The sequence below is a fragment of the Pleuronectes platessa genome, chromosome 22 (assembly GCF_947347685.1).
Source record: "Pleuronectes platessa chromosome 22, fPlePla1.1, whole genome shotgun sequence".
Classification (NCBI taxonomy): domain Eukaryota; kingdom Metazoa; phylum Chordata; class Actinopteri; order Pleuronectiformes; family Pleuronectidae; genus Pleuronectes; species Pleuronectes platessa.
In genome coordinates, this window is record NC_070647.1 from 3,372,359 (window position 1) to 3,386,486 (window position 14,128).

Genomic DNA, 14,128 nt, shown 5'->3' on the forward strand with positions numbered 1-14,128 from the left:
GAGAAGAAATCTAAAGAGCATGTTGAACTTGACCTCACATAAATCTACTAACCAAAGAATAGGAAAGAGGTGAGGGTGTGTGTGCGTCGGCCCCAGTCTCAACGTCCGGAGTTCAATTCGTATATTTACAAAATAAGTTTCAGTGTCCCCCACAAACCAAACATAGTTCGGTTCAATCCAGTTCAACGACGACAAACAGATACAACAAAAATAAACAGTTCCTGGTTTTTACCGCAGATCTTCATAAACCAACAACTCAGGAAAGCAAACAGAGAGAGAAGCATTGTGTGTGTCGCTTCAATAACAACAGTGTTCCTACATACAATATGTTCGGGGCAGTCACTGTGCCGGCGATAGTCAAGTCGGTCAGCCAGCCGCTCATAAGCCGGCCGGCAGCTCCTCAGAAATAATAAGGAAAAAACAATCCACACCTGATTTCCTCCTGACTTCGACTTTAGAGACAAGGCGTCTGCCCAAGAGTTAAATGTTCACTTATTAGCAAAGTTGACTCTCAGGTGAGTTTGATTATTTCATGAAATAATTAAGACACTGAAGCATAATCCAAATTAGAATGTTCAGATAATGACTGTGTATTTATTATCATTACTATTTCATAATGGTCTTTACGGTTGCTTCCTATTTATTTCCTCTTTCCTAATTACACGTTGTAGAGTTTTAACAAAGCAATGTTCCTGCAGGGATCAATCTTTCCGATTGTGATAAACACAACAGTAGTTAGACTCTCTGATTTCCTTTAGAGCGCCCGCAGCTCTTTCAGGTAGAAGGCAGAAATCTTAACCAGACACAGGTTCAGTGCTGCTGAAGTTCCCGTGGCCATTAAAATGAAAAAAATAACCAACACAGTGAAAGTGTCTCTGCCAGCGGGAGTTAAAGCTTGAATTCTGTCAGGATGAAATCTAATTATAATTGCACTTATGATTAATTCACCTGCAACTCTGAAGCTAATTAACAAGTGCTGTATGAAGCTGCGATGCTGAATGCACACTGACTGATTGCTAATGGATCCTCATATCTCCAATGCGTAATAAACCTTTCATTATTCATGTTTACATGTGACTAATGGCACATGCCGCACATCAAGTGATGTTTCACGCTGTTTAACAGTGAAATGCGACGGAGTCAAATTATGTGAGTGGAGACTAGCCTTTAACATCCGTCAGGTCCAGCACATCCTTTATCACACTAAACAGGTTGACTGACTTGACACACGTTTCTTTCTTTATGACAAAGAGCTGGAGGTAACGAGATGACGTTTCAGGGTAAAAATAATTGCCCTCTGATTCTGTCAGATATTTCTGCAAGAGAATATTTGTGTACTTTCAAACTTCTGCAACGGAAAGCATCGGAGGGGCGATGCATTCCCTGAGCAGGCTCAATAAATCGGTAATGCTAATACTTTATTTATTTCATAACAATGTCATCATGTGAGTTATTTATACCATGCAGATGCTGATGAATGTTTGGATAATCAGAGTGTAGATCATGTCTACATGTACAATATCCTAGGATCATAAATAATTTTCATAGAAACACTGGTTGTGTTTATAGTGGTATAGGATGCAGAGATTCATTAAATAATGCATGTTTTAAGAACACATGCCTTTTGTAGAGTTCAGTGGGACTTCCTCACTCTTCATGTGACTTTATTTGATGGGGAATCATTTTCTGATCAATATAATATTTTGATTCTCTCTATATTTGCAGAGATATCTTGGCAAATTTGTTTTTCAGACCTTTTTTTTCCTGACCTTGAGGCTGGTCAGCTCTGAAACTTAATCACCTGACGGTACTAAGTAATATTACTTACTTATCCGGCTCTAAAGTGATGCGGTGCATTATCATGGGTCTCAAACATTTAGTGGTGTGTGTCTATCCCCTAGCAAATATATTTATATGTTGCCAAAGAGTTTTTCTAACTAATTTGTGTTATCAAACAACTATTAGTCAAGTAAATATTAAGCTACTAATAGTAAATAGTAAGTGTTAATACTCACACAACTTTAACATAACATGTGAGAAAGGTTGTGTGTGTGGTCATATCCTGAGGGATACTGCCTCTATATGTAGTATATGGGAAAGTGCTGGTGTAAGAAGAGAAAAAGGAGCATTGCTTTACCTGTGGAAAAGGACGGATTTGACCAGTGTCACCACGTCTCGACTCGCATTGTAACCTGCGCATACGATGGCCACGTGGATGGTCTGTGGAGGGAAACAAGTAAAGGATTAGAATAAATACACTAGAAAAAAGAAAAGGTTAGAAAGAGACACATTTATTCTGCATGACACAGGGAAGGAACATGTTTTGAATTTGCTGAGTAAAAGTATAATCAAAGGCAAAAACAAAAAGATATCCATTCCAGTGAGCAACAGTTTTGTGTTAGGGGTCGCAGGTCCAAATAGCAATTTAGTCAACACAGCACCTCCTTGGGGCCTTAACAAAACACATGCAGAGTGAGAAGCCGATAAAATGAACGGTTCTCAGGATATGCTAGACAGACAGACAGACAGATACAACTTATACTGAGCTGCCCTTCCACAGCCCTTGGTCATAGCCACACTCCCAGCTTGACATATCACAACTCCATGTTCATTTTCTTTCCCCCAGGGATCAGGGGCGGCAGGGGCTAACCCTTCAAATGAGCAGGGGTCACGTTCAAACACTGCTGGATAGGAGCAACAGTCACACATGCCCTCCCTAGATGTCTCCTCCTGTGACCCTGAAGGAGTTCTGCTTCCCCTGCAGTGAGCTGGCTGCTTGAACAGTGACTGAAGGCTGAGTGTGAGTGACAGCGGAAGGAGGAGGAAAGCCGAGGGTGGTGATATAAAAACAACAACCATGAGGGCATAGGCTTTTTCAGTGCTACACTCAAATCACACACACCTGCCATGAGAGAGTGGATGCTGGGGGTTGAGGTAGCTCTGAGGCTGCTGCTGTTATTCTAGTTGCATTCGGAGCTATGAAGAGATATGAAATCTGTTAGGAAGTCACGTCATTCTTCCAAAGCACAGGGTGCAGCTTTAGCAGTTTGACATGCATTTAGAGACATCTATTAAATCAATGTTTCTCTTGTTTGTGCATCTGTAACTTTCTCCTGGTGCAGATTGTTGCGTACGCCCCACTTGCTTCTACTCTTCTAAAATATCCAGGCTACCAAAGCTGCCATGTTGCTCATATGCAGCCAGACTCTGCGCATTAGCAACCTGCCAGTATGTAGGGTTATGATCTGTACTGCAGATAGCCACCAACTGGCGATCAAAATGCTTTGGCTTTAGTTTTGGTGAGCAATCATGTCTTCCATCTTGATAAATAGTCTGCCCCTCTATTTCTTTAATACAGGAGTATTCTGCTTATTCAAAACTGCACAGCCCTTATTTTAACATCTTTCATGTCAAAACCTCGTGCCCATTGAGCCAACTATGCAATGTGACCCACTGGCAGTTTGGTTGGACATACTAGTATCATATTCTGTAAAACATAAGGGATGTTTTTTACCAAATGGAAGAAGAGCATTCTGTCAGGATTTCAGACAGTGTCTTACAATCGTTTAAATTATCACATTTTATCAAAAATATGGTAATAGGTTGAGTCAGCTTCAGGGAGAACAAGAATTGGTGCTACATCACACTGCAAAGTCAGGCTGTTTAATGTGTGACAAGATTGTTTAAACTGATGTCAAATAGCTACACTGATGATGAGATGAGGGGCATCATTTTCTGTGTGATTCAGCTCAGCGGGGTTCATCACACTGCACATTTGATTTGCATCAATTCATCAAAGTAACATCTTGCAAAGAGATGACTGGTCCAACTTCTAAAAAGTTTGGACAAGTGGACACCAAAGCCCAATCAGCTGCTGATGTATATGGGGGGAAAGAAATACTCCTGCGAATGGTTTGACAGACAAAAAGATGGTTTGATGATCACCAGTTGGGTACACGTTTTTCATAAAAGAGTGTGCATTAGGGGTGTAACAGTACACAAAATCACTATCCAAGAGAAAAACAAAACATTGAAGTGCTTATTTTACCATCGTTCCATGAAAAAATCTGTACTATTGCTGCAACCGGCTGCAACCTTGAATAAATTACATTTAAGAAAGCAAAACATTTGTTAGATGCGAGGAAAGTAACTCATCTCCAAACCCATCAGTTCCCACTGAAAACAAACACACTGACCCAGCTGGTTAATGTGAGTTTTTCGCAATTGTTACTCAAAAAGCAGTAAAGAGGGCATTTATTGATGACTATTTTCATTGGCATAAGTACTTCTGACAGCAGGACAATGTATGAAGGACTGAGTCAAAATAAATGAGTGTTCATGGTGATGAGGGGACTTGTTACACTGTGCTACACTGTGTCTCACGGATGTGTTTTTTAATAGTTTTAACTATGGTCTCCGTGGCTCAGACGAATGAGATAGCTCAGGCTTTGATACAAACACTAATCGTTACTAGAATATTCATTATTGGTTTGGCTCTAAACATGGGACTTGTTGACACCAGGGGAAACAGACTGTCATCATTAACCTGTAGTACTTACCAGAGCCCGCCTAATAAAACTGCAGGGCAGAAATTAGCCAGCTGAGGATACTACAGTACTGACATATACTGTGTGCAATAGGCAAAATAAATAACAAGGGTAAGTTTGTGGTGTAATTTCTAACTATCCCTTTCAGTATCTCTGTCAAGCTTCTTCAATATGTCAATTTCAAAATATACACATTTCTTTATTGCATTCTGACCAGAGATGATGAGGCTAAATAACTTACTATTGATACATTCATTGATGTATTGATCCAATGGCTATATCGCTAATCCTTTGAGGGGGCGCAGAGGACCTGGAACCAATCCGAGCTGACATTGGGTGAAGGGGAGGAAACGCCCTGAACAAGTCACCAAGCGATCGCATGACCGACATACAGACTTTGTTCAGACCTGGTATTAACATCTGTCCTGAGTGATCTGATCATTAGTGGAGAGTACTAAGCACTCGCTGGGGCGGTTGGGGGTCAGGGGAGAGAGACGTTCATCTTTTATCCAGAAGGTCAGTGGTTTGATCCTAGTCTTCCCCATAACGAGGTGTCCTTGGGCAAGATACTGACGGCCCCCAGACGGCTGTGCCATTCTCATAGACAAAGGGCCGTCCATAGAAGCACTGTTAATGTGCGTTTTTTTTTTTTTTAGATGTCTGTTAAGCAATCTTTAAAACCCAAGCTCACAATTTTTCTAAATAAAAGCTCTGTAATTCAGCTTGGAATAAAGCATTGCAGTAACAAGATAATCGTTGTGCTTTTACTTTGAAGAAACATTGCCAAACTGGAAGTGCTTCTGTGAATGTTGTCGCCATTTGCCATGACGGAGATCAACACCTGTTGCGGGTCAGTCTGTCATTCTGTCTCTGTGTGTGTGTTTGTGTGTGTGTGTGTGTTTCTTGTTGTTCTGGGTTTGTAGCCTCCTGGTTAAATACACTTATTGTAAGTCGCTTTGGATAAAAGGGTCAGCCAAATAAAATAATGTAAAGTAATGTAATGTCCAATATGGGGTAAAGATATCTAATTATCAAAATGACCTGGCAGCGATTTACAATTTATCTGAGGAGGTCAAAGAAGACGTGTTTAACTGGGTTAGCACACTGCCCCACCCCCATTTAGTGCTAGAGAGAGCTGGTTGCCTGTTTATTACAGTTGTGTCGACATTGAATGCATCACATATCCAACTAGCACCAGATTATATTATTATTATAATAATACACTTGCCAAGTGTGAAGCCGATTAGTGGAACACTTTGCAACATATGCCTTCACATACAGAGAGAAAAACAGACGATTGTGTAATTAGTAGGAAGAGAGATCCGATCTCGGGGGGGGCACAGGAGACACATTCAGGATGCATCTTATGCCAGATGTTAATAGAAAAGCATTGCACTGCCTACATGTGATCGGATCTCTAAGAACAGATTAACAAATTCACAGAATCTGCTTAACTAAAAATAACAGCCTGGATATAAAAAAATTAAAAAAAAGAAGGAAAAAAGACATCATGAACACTAAATTAACAAAATAAGTTTTGTATGTAAAGACCATGACCCTGTTTCAAAGCACTAAACCACTACCCTGACTCCTTAGCTGTGACTGCGTGTGACTGCTGCACTCATCTAGACAATCTCCCAATGAGCTGAAAGCTGAGGTGCTGTGATGCAGGGAGGTACTATCAGTGCATGGCTGTAATACAGCTCTCACATCATACAGCCCACAGCCAGGGAACCACATCCCATCAGCAAATAAACACTGCTGGAGGATTAGGCTAATACGAAGCCAATTCCAGCCTCTAACAGGTTCCCACAATGTGCTAATGGCCCTCTGGTTCCTGGAAACTAGCTCTGAGGTCATAATGCATTCCCACGCGGGAAAGCTTTGAGTGGTCTGCTGACAATGGAACAGCTTGTAGTTATAGCAGTTGTTTTTTAAACTGTTGTCTCACCTCGCACTTATCCACAACCGGCTGCTGCACGCAGTCGGAACTGTTTCCCGCCGCCGCTGCTGCTTTCTGGCCCTCGTTGTCGCCGGTGCCCTCCTCCGAGTGGGCTCGGCTCTGGTTGCCACGGTGACTGCCGTTTGGGAGGCGCGCTGGCGGGCTCCTCGGCGGCTGGCTGAGCTCCCGGCGCAGAGCCCGGTTCTCCTCCTCTACCGCCCGCACCCGCAGCTCCAGGGCCTGCCGCTCGCCCACTCCGCCCACCGCCGTCGATGACTGGACTTCCAGTGGGGAAAGAGGGAGGGGCTTCACTGTGGGACAGGTCAGGGAGAAATTGATTAAGCATGGGGATTGAAACCAAATCATTAAGGCATAACATTATGAAAATATGTTTGCACTGAAATTGATATATTGACACAATGCTGCTGCATGGAAGGAGAAGGCAATCAGTGGGGAACCCTCAGGGCCTCCGAGACCTTCAGAGAACATTTCAGCCTTTTAAATGTTAAAATCTTGGATTTAATCATTATTGTCCTCTCTTTCTAATCCAAAACCTAATTTCCTATCACATTTTGCTTTATGGGGGTTGGGACCAAAAATCCTTGCCCGAGGCCTTTACATAGGCTCAAGGTTCGATACATCTCTCAGGGTTTACCTTTGTTCTGTCCAGGGGTATAAGCCACCTGTCAGATCAGAGACTTCAGTCAGTCAGCACAGAGGGCAAAGTGAGGGGACGGTGGATGGTGAGGTAGAGAGGAAAATAGGTCATAAACCAAACTGGCAAAAGATATAATAACTCGGCTGCCTCCTGTAGTTGCTCGCTGTTCAGGGATTAAGGGCTCCAGGAATTTTTACAAATGGAATAAGTGAAGAAGTTGCGGAGTCATCTTAGACAAATTTATATTCAAATAAAAAGTCTATATGTACTTGACCAAGCATTCTTAGATGCTGTGTTTATTTTCGTGTGGGTGGCAGCTGGCGACAACGGGCCACACACCCCACACTTACACGCTCTGATTTGTACATTCGCTATTTAAATGAAAAAGCGGCATTCCCAGCCAGAGTTAACAAAACAACTCAAATTGACACGCATTGTATCACTCCCTAAACAAAAAACACACAACACGCTCCAGCGGCAGCTTCTCATCTTAATGCAAACCTTCTATCAGTTGAAAGAAGCAGTAAACACAGATGTCTGGTTTGCGTGTCTAATAGTTTTTGACACCGGAACTCTCTCTGCATTTGGATTAAGAAGCCCTTGCAAAATAAGACGTATCATAGGGTTAGAAAGCTACAGTTCCTATTTAAGTGTGTTGGATACAAATTTAAACAAAATTTAGGTAAATTTATGTTTTCTAGGAGACAATGTAGGGGAGAGCGGGGTAATGTGGGACATCGGGTAATGTGAGACACCCCCTGTATCTAGGCAATGGAACACATTTGTGGTCATTTGACCGTTATGTATTCAAGCCCCTCCCATTCCCCCCTTGCCATGAAGGAGAAGTTGGTGCTGGTGCTGTGGAAAGTAGGTTTTTTCACAAAAATGTGTTTTTTGCATGTAAAAGTAAATTTTCTTGCTTTGAACTTAATCAACTGTTGTGTCAAAACAAATTGAATCAGGCAGAAAAATTATATCATACATGTTGGTGAACTTCCAACACATTTGATTGATGCTAGCTGAAGATTAGACTGAATTGCTAAGAGATTTTTTTTTTTTTTTTAAATGGTGGCTGTGGGGTAAAGTGGGACAAATGCTGTGAAGAGATGCTGTGTTAAGACTAAACTTAACATGAAGAACAAGTTAAGTTTAGTCTTAAACATATTTTAGTGAAATATTACATTATATATGTTTTATTTTTAATGTCATAAACATTGTAGAAAAGCCATCATGCCAAGAAACTACACCAGGAAGACAACCTGTGGCCAAACACCCCTCGCAGAGATGGAGAGTGCAGCCGCTGAGGTCATGCAAGGAAAGAAGTCCTTAAGAAAGCTGGAAGGGATACAAATATTTAAAAGACAACCCTCAAAAGATTTTAAGTGGAAAGTAAGAAAGTAAGTGGACCACTTTACCCCGTAGCTGTGGTAAAGTGGGACACGAGACCACTTTTTTTAAAACAACCATATTTTCACTGCCCTTTGTCCTGAAGACATTCTTATCATTTCCTTTGCTAGAAAACATCCTGAATTAATGGGAAATTTGTAAATTTTACTGATATATCATTTTAGCTCGCCTGTGGGGGAGCAAATGTAAAAAATGTCCCACATTACCCCGCTCTCCGTTATTGGATGATTCCCCGATATTTAAAGAACTCAAGCTTAAATCAAACCATATATTTAACAATTCCAGAAATCTTTGTCTGTGGCTTGTTTATCAGCTTCAAAGTTGACATATGCATTGTTAAAAGGATAGTTCATCCAAATATGAAAAGAGGGTAGGTCATTAATATGCTACTCTATTTAGCCCTGAAACTCCAACAGTGTGTTGTGGACTCAAACAACTTCCCTACTTTGTGCAGCAGGGGTGGTGCAGCCTCAGGGTTCTACGGACCCCAAGGAGCCGGTCTTTACTTGCCACAGCTCAATTATGCTGCAGGTCACTTTGACAGTTACAGAAAGAAAGCTCCATTTGTATTTCCACAGGCCAAACAAACAGCCCATTCCAAACAGGCAGGTTTAGAATGGCCACTGCACTATAGTACTTGAAAATACATTACAAACACAGGCCTGCAATCACTGCAGCAAACTCTGATTTAAGCTAGTGGCATGAACCAAGTTGTAAAAGACTCTTAAGGCCACAGCTTCCTCAGTCTTGACCCGGTTTGTTAAATGAAACACAGGCTCCATATGGTTAGAAGCTGCCTGAACAAGTTTGAAGCCAGACTGTGTGAATAAGATGAAACAAGAGCATCATAAGTATTTTGAACAGAAGCCGAAAAAAAGCTACAGCAGCGGTAAGCAGGTAAAGGAAGATTCATGATTCTACAACAAAAAGTGCCTTTGAAAATGACACCTCACACACAATTTGCAGTAGACACAACCAGACAGTTCAGAGCTTCTCACTCGGCACAAGGGTTATCTGAGTTCACTGGTGTTTCGGAGACCGATCAGACAGTGTGAAGACATCACATGAACCTCTACGGACCACTGCTCACACAGCTGCACAACACTGTGGAGTGGACAAGATATTAAAGAGGTCACTGAAAGACCAGTCACAGCCGGCACACCAAAAGGCTTGAACTACCTGCCCCCCTGCTTATCTAGCGTAGAGGAAACCGAGACATAGGGTCTATATTTTAGAGAGAGCATTAATACATCAGAGAGAGATACACGATAGGCGACATGATATATGTCCAGCCCTTGGGCCAAAAGGCATTAGGAAATTGAAATTAGCAAGCAATACCTCTAAAGAGTAAAGCTAAGTTGATCCCAACACAAATCCCCCGTCTGAAACACAGGTAGCAGCACATGCAGCTGTTTGTCTGACTGACATCTCCTGAAAATCATCCTGACAAGACCGAGCTAGTTCCTTTTCCTTCCAGGGAACGGCTCTCCCACCCATGACCTTACCATCACCATCGACAACTCTGTGGAAGACCCCACCCAGGCCACAAAGGAACCATGCTGCTCCGTCAGTGCGAGGGACACCTAGCCACTCAACAAAATCACGACTGTTTGCTGTCCTGGCTCCGAAATGGTGGAACAAGGTCCCCATGGACATCAGGACAGCAGAAAGTCTAAACTTCTTCCACCGCAGGCTAAAAACTGATCTCTTCCGACTGCACCTTAGTTAAGGGATGAGGGTCTAGTGACCGTAGTCAACTCTGGCAAAAAAATAAATAAACATATATATATATATATATATATGGCACCAACATGTAACACTTTGTAGTTTGGCTTTTTTAAAGCTAATGTATCTATGTTATTCTTGCTGTTCTGGGTTTGGACCTTCATGGTTGAATGCACTTATTCCATGTCGCTTTGGATAAATGATACTTTATGTAATATGTAGAGTGATGTAACAAAATTTGGTTCGTCTTTGATTAATATTTGACTTTTACTCCCACCCAGGCAAGTAACCTGATATGATTATAATTACCGGAAAGGAGTGAACCACTTCTCACACCATGGACTCACTGATCCACACACAAACACTGCATTTCCCCCATTTCCTCCTCTCTCTCAGATAACACGTCCGACCATAAATCATTTGACAGACCAACTGTGACTTGGATAGCATTTCGCCCTGTTAGCACAGGGTGGAATAAAAGTAAATTAGTTGTTTCATTGTGCTGTGATCAATTTAATATCACATATCAAATGATTGTATTATCATTTCCTGTTATATACAGAGCCTAAATAACTAACCAGCACAGTGCTATAAATGCAATGGTATATTTCTTCCTTACAAGTCATGTTAATTGTTGATCTAAAATACATTTTTCTCATTTGTATTGTATAGTCTACATTGATATGATAAACTATTAATTTAAACCAATAAAAAATATGTTAAATTGAACAAAAGGTTGATAAATATATAAAGTAAATAGTTGTTGTAATTTAGTTTTTGCTATGTGTAATTGTTTTTCTATCCTTAAATGTAAAAATGGATGCTTCAAATATTGAATACCTGGCCAATAGAATGCAAACAACTAAAAGCTCAAATACAAACAATAATCATGGGCTAGGAAGAGTAGACATTGTTAAGGGATACAAAACAAAATGAAAAACAAATATCTCCCTGTGAAAAAGCGGAGCCATACATGTAGAAGACACCAACACATATGTGGAGAGAGTTTATGGTGGTAAGAGCTGACACCCAGTGCCTGTGTGTTGTAAAGGAAATCACGTGATCTCCGCATTAGAATCAAATCACCTCACTTTCCGCATCTGTCTGTGCAATATTTCAGCTATCACCACTGTTCTTTTGCTCCATCTTGTTGATTATCTGTCAGTGGAATTCTGTGCAACTTGAAAACACCTAATAAATTATTTAAGTCATTTAGTTTCGTTCAAATGGCAGAGAATGGAGAACGGAGAACGGCAGAATGTCTCTCGCAGATGTGTTTACCGTTATCATCCATACCCAAAAGGATTGAATCTGTCATTCAAAATAAAGCATATTCTGTATGTAGGATTTAATAAAATAAAACAATAGATGAAGAGTCCACTGACCTTTGCTGAAGCTGTTATTTTGGACCTTCACTTTAACCTAATCAGTAAAACATTCATGTTCTTTCCATTCAATCGACATAATTCCTCTTGAGCTTTGGCTAAAAATGTACATTATTTTTAATGATTTAAGATTTGATCTGGACAAGATATACTGATCTGGGGTGTTCAGGTTTGTTGTGTGCAGTGGCATCAAAACATATTTTAAAAGACTAACAAACAGAAAAACAGAGGCTTTAACAGCTGTTTCCAAAGTTAAGGTAAACAGTGCAGCAGCCGAATCCGATACAATTTAAGTCAATGGTGACCAACACTTACAGACGTAATAAATCAACAGAAAAAAGATAACATGCCTCCATACTGCTCATGTGGTGTCATCCAAGTGTCCGCAAGCGTAGGTCACCATTGAATTCAATTGTATTGGATTCTGCTGCAACGCTGTTTACCCCTGAGACTCCAGAGGTCTTTTGTGGACTCCAACACTTCATCCACCCCTCCATCGCCAAAGCGGTGAGTAGATGATGAGTGAATTTTCATTTTTCAGTGTACTATCCCTTTAAGCAGAACTTTCCATTGACAACCCCATGAGAAAGTAGCCGTTCACATTTAGGAGTTGCATCAAAGTGTTGATGCCTCTCAAGACGGGGAAGTACACAGATTTGTTTTGATCAATACCACCAGCACTAACAGCTGGTCCGCCTGCACTCTGGATATACGTCAGCAGCAATTTCCTTCCTCCCCTCTGTCTGTTTCAAATATGAGCAAGCAGCTCGGAATCCTGCAGAGAGGAAGGGAGATAAAACTCCTGAGAGGATATGAAGCTCTCGCTCTCTCCACTTCATCTCAGTAGCCTCAGCTCCCAAAGGGGGAGGTGGAGGAGAGGGAAGGCTTGGTTGAAGATCACTAAAAGCACGGAGTGGGTTCTCCATTGAGACTCAGATGGGGGGGGGGGGGGGGGGGGACAGACAGCCTTGTGCTACATCCACAGCACTATGTTTTAGTTTGTAAAAGCATCAACTCTGCTGTGGATTCACCTGTTTTAGAGCCGCTTATTTTCAGAAGTTTTGGATACGCTGCCAGTTTTGCCCAAAACGGGCACAGGGCCAACACTCTTATGTCAACAGAGCTTGTTTTGGTAAAATAAAATGTAGTAGCATAGATGTGACCTTATTGAGGGATCCACATCTTTACAGTATGGCAGACAACCAGAGTCATTTTAGCCTATTTTACATGTATTGATCTCTGGCAAGGGGGAAAGGCAGCTTTCCAATGCGATACCATCTGTTATCTGACAACCACCGGTTGCTCCCACCCAAAGTCAGTTTCCCATTTTGACAGAGATACTCAAAAACATGTCTGCACTCCTACAGAGAAAATGGCAGTAGAATTCAGCACACGTAACAGTTTTTCTTTTACAATGTCCTCAAATGGTTTTATATGTAAAGGCATCTAATTCATTCCCATGATAATGTTAGAAAACTTCATATTGGCCACGGCTTGATTTTCTGTCATAAAAAAATGTGTTAATGAAGTGGCATATTTTCTCTTTCTTTCTTCCTCCGAGATTTATTGTCCCCCCTGCGGTCATAATACATAAAGACAGCCAGATACACTGAATATGCAGAGAAACATAGGCTTTCTCCCATATAACCAGAGCACCTTCTGGACTCAATTTTGTCCAAGCCGTAATTCATTTTCAGAGTGGATTTGCTGGGCCTAATCCCACTGAAACGGACTGAATGACCATTTGATTGTGCTGCTCAGAGATTGCATATGGCATTTTCAGGGCAGCGGATGCACCTGGTCTTTCATGCTGCCCAGCCAATTCATCTGGCTCCAAGGTAATTGTCATGAAGCTCATTGTCTATGTGCAAACAAAAGCCTCAAACAAAATACATGGATCAACATTTCCCTATAAGAGCATGTCAGCTGCCGTGCGACGTAACACTGTTATTCACTTCTGAGAGAAAGCCACCAGGAAATGATTTGTGTAAACACTGATCAGGTTTAGAGTAAATGTTTGGCTTGGATGTTTTATGGTCAGGACTTGTCGCAGTAAAGAAACAACATTTTTAATTACTCTCAAACAGGAGTAGTACATTTACCTCAGAGGAAAGTGACTTTTATATAAAACTGGGTTTTACTATAAATGAAAATGTTATTACACTGGAGTCAGAAGTTTAAAGGGATAGTTCACAGAAAAAATGTATTTCCCCCAATATCTGCTCACCGCTATGCCGATGGATGGTTGGGTGAAGTATTTGAGTCCACAAAACACTTGGTGTCTCAGGGGTAAACAGCGTTCCTCTTCTTCAGGCATAATAAAACAACTCATACTACTTTGAATATCAATGTGGGTGCTTGGCGACACTTGGATGACACCAAATGAGCAGAATGGAGGCATGTTATATATGTGAACTCTCCTTTTAATTACAGTTGGGTTGGGTAGAGTTGTTTCTGAAACACT

At 41.3% G+C, this 14,128-nt stretch overlaps 1 protein-coding gene across 1 annotated transcript in view; it reads right to left on the reverse strand.

Moving 5' to 3' along the window:
- The window catches only part of large1 (LARGE xylosyl- and glucuronyltransferase 1), a 63,519-nt gene extending 53,315 nt beyond the window's left edge, over positions 1 to 10,204 (reverse strand). The window contains exons 1-3 of the mRNA XM_053415438.1: positions 10,060 to 10,204; positions 6,499 to 6,800; positions 2,138 to 2,220 (exon numbers count right to left, since the gene is read on the reverse strand). Coding sequence (XP_053271413.1) covers positions 2,138 to 2,220; positions 6,499 to 6,800; positions 10,060 to 10,204 — 530 coding nt within the window. The remainder of the gene's footprint in view (positions 1 to 2,137; positions 2,221 to 6,498; positions 6,801 to 10,059) is intronic.
- Between the last annotated feature and the right edge of the window lie 3,924 nt (positions 10,205 to 14,128).